The sequence below is a fragment of the Gastrolobium bilobum genome, unplaced genomic scaffold (assembly GCF_033153095.1).
Source record: "Gastrolobium bilobum isolate Gb01-03AN ecotype WA unplaced genomic scaffold, APGP_CSIRO_Gbil_v1 utg16899, whole genome shotgun sequence".
Taxonomy (NCBI): Eukaryota; Viridiplantae; Streptophyta; class Magnoliopsida; order Fabales; family Fabaceae; genus Gastrolobium; species Gastrolobium bilobum.
In genome coordinates, this window is record NW_026897411.1 from 15,047 (window position 1) to 24,264 (window position 9,218).

The 9,218-nt window shown below is 36.9% G+C and overlaps 1 protein-coding gene across 1 annotated transcript; it reads left to right on the forward strand.

Moving 5' to 3' along the window:
• Positions 1-1,322: 1,322 nt before the first annotated feature.
• LOC133306740 (glutamate receptor 3.7-like) lies at positions 1,323-6,903 on the forward strand. The gene is made up of 6 exons (XM_061507112.1): positions 1,323-1,763; positions 2,384-3,738; positions 4,036-4,313; positions 4,499-4,530; positions 5,482-5,888; positions 6,326-6,903. The coding sequence occupies exons 1-6, from the start codon at positions 1,505-1,507 to the stop codon at positions 6,734-6,736; spliced, it is 2,742 nt and encodes a 913-aa protein (XP_061363096.1). The 5' UTR covers positions 1,323-1,504; the 3' UTR covers positions 6,737-6,903.
• The last annotated feature ends 2,315 nt before the right edge of the window (positions 6,904-9,218 follow it).

A 9,218-nucleotide genomic window follows, 5' to 3' on the forward strand; every position in this document is an offset into this window, starting at 1 on the left:
CATGTCAAACAAGATAGTCTTATTCGTCAATCAGTCTACATATGAGTTATTCTCCCTCAAAATATGCCTGAAAGTCCCAGATCAATTTTTATCGATCCATGTCTGTATAGGAGAAATCAAATGATTCTCACAGACTACTACACCATTTCGAGTGAACACAATGATCACACTTATTGAATCACTTCCAATTATAATATTACAATATCCAACATTTCAAGCCATCTTCATCCTTAAAGGACGCTTTATAATTCTGCTTTGGATAAAGAACATCTCCCTCCATCTAGGTTTTTTTTTTTTTTTTTTGGTATGCTGGAATAAAAAAACCAGCAAGAAACTACAAAATAGACACTGTACGGACTCTACAAACAGAAGTTAAATCAACAATAAAACAGATTGAATCTGAGAAGGAGGAAAACAAAAAATAGACATATCTGGAGCACTAGGATTATCTAGAGCATAGTTTGCCAGCCTGTCAGCACAGAAGTTGCCTTCTCTGTATGTGTGGATTAAATGAACCCACTAGTCTCTTTGTAACCAAGTCCGTATTCGAACCACCAGATGTGATAGGTTTCTTTATTATGACCGTAGTGTTACGTAATGTTAATTTCTTTTGAAGTTCTTCTCTTATAATGTAACAAAACACTAAAAAGAAAATGCCAAAACAATAAGATAGTGTGATGGAAATGGAATTGAATTCTCCACAGAGCGAGGTACTCTTCAATTATTTTAATTTAATTATCACATCTCACATTAAATGCTTTTTTATCCTTCACTTGCAAAATTTAAGACATATTATCGATTTAATTTTTTCTTATAAATTATTTATTAATATAATATGAGTGAAGCATATACAGAAAGTGTGTGCATTTAAGTTGCACGTCAACCCATATTTGACTTGTGCAAAAATTAAAATGAGTCTTTCATAATAAATAATTAATAAATAATTATTTACAAAAAAAAAAATTAATAAATAATTTGTTACAAAATTAAACATAATATCTATATTTTTGTATTAGAAGGGTAAAAAATCCCACATTAAAATTAACTATTTCCGTCTTTTTTATTTTTAGATAAAATAATAAATTTAAAAATATAATCAAATACAAACTATACAAGCAAGCTCGAGCAACCCAGCTGAGCGAATTACTATATCCGTCCCTTGTTTCCTAATTCCCACCAATCATTTTTCTGTCCCAACATGGCAACATGGCATGGCCATGAGAGAGGACTTTCATTTTCACACACTGCCCGTAGTTACTACCCTTACCAACCATATTTGATTCCATTTTATTCTCTTTTGAAGTGTAGTTGTTATGCTCTTACTTCACCTGAACAACTTTTTTTGCTGGAGTGCTTTTCCCAGTTAAACTCATCTGGGAACCCACCCAAAGTCTAAACTTTGTTCCATTTCAATGAGCTTTTGGTGCTTTAGGGTACTGGGTATGGACAAGTTTGGGTCTTTTTGGTGAAAAATTTGGTGGGTGACTTGAGTTTTTGGTCAAGCATGAAGCAGTTTATGGTTTTGCACCTTGTAATTTGGATTTGGGCAATACTCCTTTGTGGTGTTGCTCAAAGCCGAAGGCCTGCCACTGTGAACATTGGTGCAGTTTTCACTTTCGATTCTGTCATAGGTAGAGCTGCGAAGGTGGCTATGGAAATGGCCGTTTCTGATGTCAATGAGGACCCACGAATTCTCAGTGGGACGAAACTCAACTTGATATCGAAGGATGGCGGTTGCAGTGCTTTTCTTGGATCAATTGGAGGTGGCAAGCTCGAACCTGAACCTTTTTTTTTTTTTTTTTTTTTTTTTGGTTTTTAATTTAAATGTTTGAGAATTCTAGTATATGATAAAAAAATAATGTGAGGTTGGATATGTGTAACAATTCATGTCAGAGACTAAGTTTCAGATGATTAGGTGATGCAACTTTAATTTGTTGTTTTTGAATTCCTTTCAGGATTTAGTCTCGTTATGCTAGTTGTTTTTTTTTTTTTATTATTATTTACTAGTGTTGCAAGATATAGTTGAACAACAAATCCCTGCCCTTTTTGATATTTCTTAGTTTAAGCTTGAATTCCTTTTTGAATTCCTTTCAGAATTTAGTCTCGTTAAGCTTGATTTTCTGTTTGATTATGCTTTATTATTCGTATTACTTTCAATCATGCTTGGTAATAGGTCTTTTTAGTGCTATGATATAGTATCTTTTTCTATACTAATTATACTATATTTTGGATTTCTAGAGACTGCTTATCACTTTCTGAGGTTGCAATTGTTGTTGATTTTTCATTCTGCTGCACTGGTTTTATTATTCCTCAAACATCACTTTATAAGCATTGTCCACTGAGTGTAAAATTCCCAAATTTAAACTTCCTTCTCCTTATACAGCTCTTCAGGTACTTGAGGAAGGGGTTGCAGCCATGATTGGCCCACAGTCATCTGCCATAGCTCATACAATTTCTCAAATTGCCGATGCTCTCCAAGTTCCTCTTCTTTCATATGCTGCCACTGATCCAACCCTGTCCTCCCTCCAGTTTCCTTTCTTTTTTCGTACGACACAAAGTGACTCAGAACAAATGACTGCAATGGCTGAACTAATTGAATTTAATGGATGGAAAGAGGTCATTGCTGTATTCTTGGATGATGATTATGGAAGAAATGGAATATCTGCTTTGGGTGATGAACTTGAAAAAAGGAGATTGAAAATGGCTCATAAACTACCTTTGAGTGTTAATTTTGATCTGGATGAGATCACTAACTTGCTGAATCAATCCAAACTGTTTGGTACTCGAGTGTATGTTATTCATGTCAACCCAGATCCAAGATTGAGAATTTTTTCCATTGCCAACAAACTTCAAATGATGGCCAATGACTATGTTTGGCTTGTAACAGATTGGCTCTCTGCTACCTTAGATTCATTATCCCCATTGAATCATACCTCTCTCAGTGTTCTACAAGGGGTTGTTGGTCTTTGTCAACACATTCCGGATTCCAAAAAAAAAAGAGCTTTTGTTTCTCGATGGATAAAATTGCAAAAAGAAGGTCTAGCAAATACTAGTTTGAACTCCTATGGATTTTATGCTTATGATACAGTTTGGACAGTTGCACATTCAATTGATAAGTTTTTGAAAGTGCATAATAATATGACCTTCTCTCCTCGTGATTTCTATATGCTACCTCATACAGAAAGAACTGGTATTCAGCTTGACAAGCTCAAAGTCTTTGCTGGTGGATCTGATTTGGTCAACATATTATTACAATCAAATTTTACTGGTCTGAGTGGTCTAATTCAGTTTAATAATTCAGACAGAAATATCATAAGTGGTGGTTATGATGTTATCAATATCAATCAGATGGCAATTAATAGGGTTGGTTATTGGTCTTATAATTCAGGATTTTCAGTTCTGCCCCCTGAAGTTCTTACAAAAAAAGAACATAGCAGGTTTTCCCCAGATCAAAAGCTTGACAATATCACTTGGCCAGGTGGAAAGACAGAAAGACCGCGCGGCTGGGTGATAGCTGATAATGCTAAGCCACTTAGAATTGGAGTGCCAAAGAGAGCAAGTTTTGTTGAATTTGTAACTGAACTGCAAGATAGTCATCAAATTCAGGGTTACTGCATTGATGTCTTCAAGAAAGCCCTTGAATTTATTCCATATCAAGTTCCTTTTGATTTCTATCCTTTTGGGACTGGTAAAGAAAATCCCAATTATGATGCACTTGTGAAGATGATTACTGAAAATGTAAGTGAGACACACCATGAAAAAATAAATAGTTTAAAAATTGGTTAGTCCATGTTTTATTAGATATTGGTCATTCATGGAATCATGCTTTTGTGAGTTAACATAAAGAGCTTTGCTGAAGAACAGCTGAGCTATGTTTTAACATTTAAGGTCATCACTGTTAGTTTTTGTTCACAGTGTTATCCAATATAAGATAATTCACTTAGGTCCTTTATACTGGGTTGCTACTTTACTTTTATTAGTTAATAGAATGGTTGGTTTTTTATAACCTTGTTTACAATTGAAAGTTTGGTTCAGGTATTTGATGCAGTTGTTGGAGACATTGCAATTGTGACAAACCGTACAAGGATTGTTGATTTTTCTCAGCCTTTTGCATCATCTAGCCTTGTTATAGTGGCTCCTATCAACAAAGCAAGATCAAATGCTTGGGTGTTCCTCAAACCATTTACAGCTGAAATGTGGTTTGTAACTGCTGCTTCATTTATGATGATTGGAGTGGTTATATGGGTTCTTGAGCACCGAGTCAACGATGATTTCCGCGGTCCTCCTAAGAGGCAAATTGTGACAATGTTTATGTAAGCCTTTATAGGAAAGTTATGCAATTTTCTCATATAAAACTTTTCTGATTAACTATGACTGGTAGTTCAGCGTGATTTGATTACCTTTTAGACTTAGCTTATAGAATTTGATGTAGCAGTAGGTACCTCATTGTTTATCTTGTGTTTTAGATTCTAACAGTTTGCTGTTACTTGTTTTTCAGGTTCAGTCTCTCAACACTGTTTAAGACAAATCGTAAGAAAACATTTGCTTCAGAGTCTAGTAGTTCCTTTATTTCCTTTTTACTTCTTGAGGTCATCATATAATTCTCTGTATGTAAAATCCATGGGTTTAATTTGTCTATCAAATAATATGTTAGCTAACATCCATTTCCCCCTTTCTTTTTGTGAGTTTTAGTGGTAAACTCTATCTCTCCCTGTTTCTCTCTTACTCTTAAAGATTTAGATAACAGCTAGTTGCTAATTTGTTGCGATAATCTTAATTGTAATTGTTCTCTTTTTTAATGCTTTTTCTATCAGCCAATATCAATTTTTACACAATGCACATATTTGTACTTGAATTAGTGTATTTTTATATCTACACAGAAACTTTATTTACATTATTGTCATGCAACGATGCTAGTGAGTTTGTGTCTTTTACTTACAGTATGCACATATAAACCTATAGAATTATACTAAATTTATATCACTATATCATTCTTTGTTGTCAGTTTACACCCATTTGCATAATACTGTATACACTGTATAGTTTCAATGTATAATCGACAATAGAAAACATGAATAGTTATGAATCTTTTATCGGGCCTTCATGATTGTTGAGATATATAAAAATCATTAATGTAGCCTCACTCAACAGCTTAAGCTTTTGGGTTGAATTGGTTCTCTACATGGTATCAAAGCCTGGTGTACCGGGTTCGATCCTCATCGCCTCCACTTTCTTTCTAGTGGAATTTCTTTGTTCGCACAGGTAGGTGGGCCTGTGCATTGTCCACCCTTCAAGCCTAGTGGGCTCTCGTGTGAGGGGGCGTGTTGAGATATATAAAAATCATTAATGTAGCCTCATCTAACAGCTTAAGTTTTTGGGTTGAATTTGTTCTCTACAATGATTATACTGGTGAAATAATGATATTTGTGGAATCTTCATCATACTTTGATCTGATCATCTTTCACATTGTCATGAAATTAGAGGAAAAGACAGTAAGCTCACTTTCTAAAATGGTGATGATAGTCTGGCTTTTCCTATTGATGGTGATCACTGCCAGCTATACAGCAAGCTTGACTTCAATTCTTACTGTGGAGCAGCTTTCATCACCCATAACTGGAATTGATAGTTTGATTGCAAGTAACTGGCCTATTGGATACCAAGTAGGGTCATTTGCTTACAGCTATTTGTCAGATAATCTTTATGTACAAAGATCAAGGCTTGTTTCCCTAGGCTCCCCTGAGGAATATGCAATAGCCCTGCAAAAGGGGCCATCTGGTGGAGGAGTGGCAGCTATCATTGATGAGCTTCCTTATGTGGAGTTATTTCTGTCAAAAACTACTGATTTTGGTATTATCGGACAGCCATTTACTAGAAGCAGTTGGGGATTTGTAAGTGACCTTCTGACTAGAAGATCAAAGTGATTGGTTATTATTATGTACATGATTAAAATAAAGTGCTCCAGATTTCCCTACAAAAGTGATATTATTGATCGCAGAAGCAACATGCTTATACCTTTTAACCAGGAAAAAATGTTACTATGTTTTATAATAGGAAAAATTCTTATCAAGAAATGTTTTCTCCAATGTACGGTTTTCAATATTTTCAAAACTCTTTTCAAACAAAGGCTTATATTTATGGTGCCAATCTTTTATCAGCCAAGATAGAATTACTGGACATGGCATGCAGTGCTGCTAATACAACAATCCAGAATTGCTCTTCTGTCATTTGGCTTTGAACAATGGACATCGTGAAACTTGTCTGTTAACTTATTTTAGTTATGATCTATTTGTGGCACTTGCTGACATATTTTGCAACAATATATCAGGCTTTTCAGAGAGACTCTCCTCTTGCCCTTGACATGTCTACAGCAATTTTGAAACTCTCCGAGAGTGGAGAGCTTCAAAAGATACATGACAAGTGGTTATGTAAGATGGGTTGTCCTGGAGAAAGGAATAGCAACTCTGAGCCTGACCAACTTCACTTGGTTAGCTTTTGGGGACTATATCTCTCATGTGGTGTTGTCTCTCTAGCCGCTCTTGTGCTGTTTCTGCTGCGAATAATTCGCCAATATGGCCGCTTCAAACAAAGACAAAAGGATATTGCTTCTTCATCTTCAGAACCATCAGGCATTCATTGTTCCCAGGTTGTTGTTAACTTCTTTAACTTCATTGATAAGAAGGAAGAGGCCATCAAGAAAATGTTCACTCAATGTGACAATCAACACAACCCCAGCTGAGATTATTAATATGATGATACCTGATGGCAATATAGTATCTGTATAGTGACAATAATGATAGTTTTGTATATGATTAGTAGTAGTACTAGTATTAATCTAGTTTTTCTTTTTCTTTTTAGAAAGTCCTGCTGTTAAATATGGTTTACTTAAATCAAATGCAATATGTTGTGAAGTTTAAAAGCTAATGATCTATACCCTAGTTACTATTTCACACGCCTCCACATTGGCAAAGGTCCAGATAACTCTTAGGGGGTGTTTGGTAGGTGGCAAAAAGATATTTTCCCTGGAGAAAGGGATGTGAAAAATTTAATGCCTATGTTTGGTAGGTGGATGAGTAAAAAAGTAGCTAGGTAGTTTTTTTAACCATCAACTGATTTTGTTCATGATTTGATTGTGCAAATTAGCCATCAAGAGTGTGGTATCAATTTTTTCCCACACTGTATGGAAAAATAAAGAAATTTTGTGAGACAAAACTACCCCACAACAACGTTGAGAGATAGAGAATAGTAATGTTTTCATAACAACGAAATTTAATATTCAAAATGTTGGGCAGTTTCGTGATTTTGCCTGAGTTTTCTATCAATATTTTATAATCATCTAAATATAACTTCAGTAAAATTCATCCAATTTTACTCGAAAAATTTGAGTCAACCAAACAACTTTTCTTAACTTACCCAACTAAAAAAGTTTCCAACTATATTCCTGTAAAAAATATCTGACTAGTCAATTTTTTTTTTTTCCTATAGGAAATGCTCCCTTAAGCTTTGGCATGGTAAAATAAAAGCTGCGGAAGCTGCTATCCGATGGCTTGGTAGAGTTCGATGAATCAAATATAGATGATCCACCTTGTTTCCTTACAAAAATTTAAAAAACTAAAAATGGTATCATGTAAAATGCTATCTAGTTGACTTCAAAATTGAAGTCCACATCCCGAGCCAAAGGGTCCTACCGTCATGTGCTCCACTGTTAAAGAGTTCAACCTTTCAGTTGAAAAAATTGGTTCACCTTCTGTCCCTTTGACTTTGTCAAAGAATAATATTTCAAGAATGTGAACAACTACATGAGTCCTCACCACTGACCAGTATGGCTTCAACTTTTTCTTTTTAGTCTCCTCAATAGTTTATCGTTCGAACTAGTCCACTAGTCCGGTTAGAGCACTGTCAGATTCAAAGTAGGGACGGCTCTCCCAAGATCATTTTTTTTTATTCTCAGAACTCGAATTCGAGATCTCTGTTTAAGAGATACAAGTTTGTGTCAATGATGTTTGGTATGGCTTCAACCTTTTAGTTCTGCTTTTAGTTGACAGAATTTGGTTCATCCTGTGTCCCTTTGTCAAATAATAATTGCTTCTGGTTCTATTAGGGTATGCATGACAACCATTCTATTTCCTGACACTGTTTCTGTAAAGAAACAATTTTTTTCTATTTCTATGCCTTGGAACAATTTTTGAGAAAAAAAATGTGTTTGATAACATGTTCTATTTTTATTCCGAGAATGAGAATTGTGTTTGATAACATAACAAATAATATAATAAAAAATAATTTCTATTAAATATAAAAAAAAAATCGGATCATCACTTTCCTTTCCATATGGTGTAGTTGTGGTGGTGGTGGCGGCGAGTAGCATGGTGGTGGCGGCGGTGGCAGTGACGTGGTGAAGATAGTGGTGGTGGTTGTGGCGGCAGTGACTGCGACGATGGCGGTGCTGATGGTGGCGACGACAGCGATAGTGGTGGGGATGGTGTTGGTGGAGGTGACGGCAGTGGCTGCGACAATGATGGTGGGTTTGGTGGTTGGTGGCGGCAACAATGGTAGCAGTGGCATGGTAGTGGTGGTTGTGAAGGCATCATGGCGGTGGTGGTTGTAACAGCCCCAAACCCTGTAGCATGATATTGTCCGCTTTGCCCCGCGCACAAGCACCGTCGAGCTCACGGTTTTGTTTCTTGGGACACCCCACAAAAGGCCTCACACTAGAAGAGGTATCCACACCCTTATAAGGCATGCTTCGTTCCCCTCTCCAACCGATGTGGAACATTACATCCTCCCCCACTGGGAATACAGCGTCCCCGCTGTACACACCGGTCCAGGGCCAGGCCCTGATACCAAATGTAACAGCCCCAAACCCTGTAGCATGATATTGTCCGCTTTGCCCCGCGCACAAGCACCGTCGAGCTCACGGTTTTGTTTCTTGGGACACCCCACAAAAGGCCTCACACTAGAAGAGGTATCCACACCCTTATAAGGCATGCTTCGTTCCCCTCTCCAACCGATGTGGGACATTACAGTGGTGGCGGTGGCGATGGTGGTAGGTGACAATGGTGTTGGTGATGGTGGCGTGGTGATGGTAGTGGCGGGGGTGGTGTAATGGGGGTGGTGGTGACAGTAATGGCTGTGACGATGATGGTGGTGGTTGGTGGCGACGACGGCGACGATGATGGTGGTGACGGCAATGGCTGCGGCAATGGTAGTGGTGGTTGGTGACA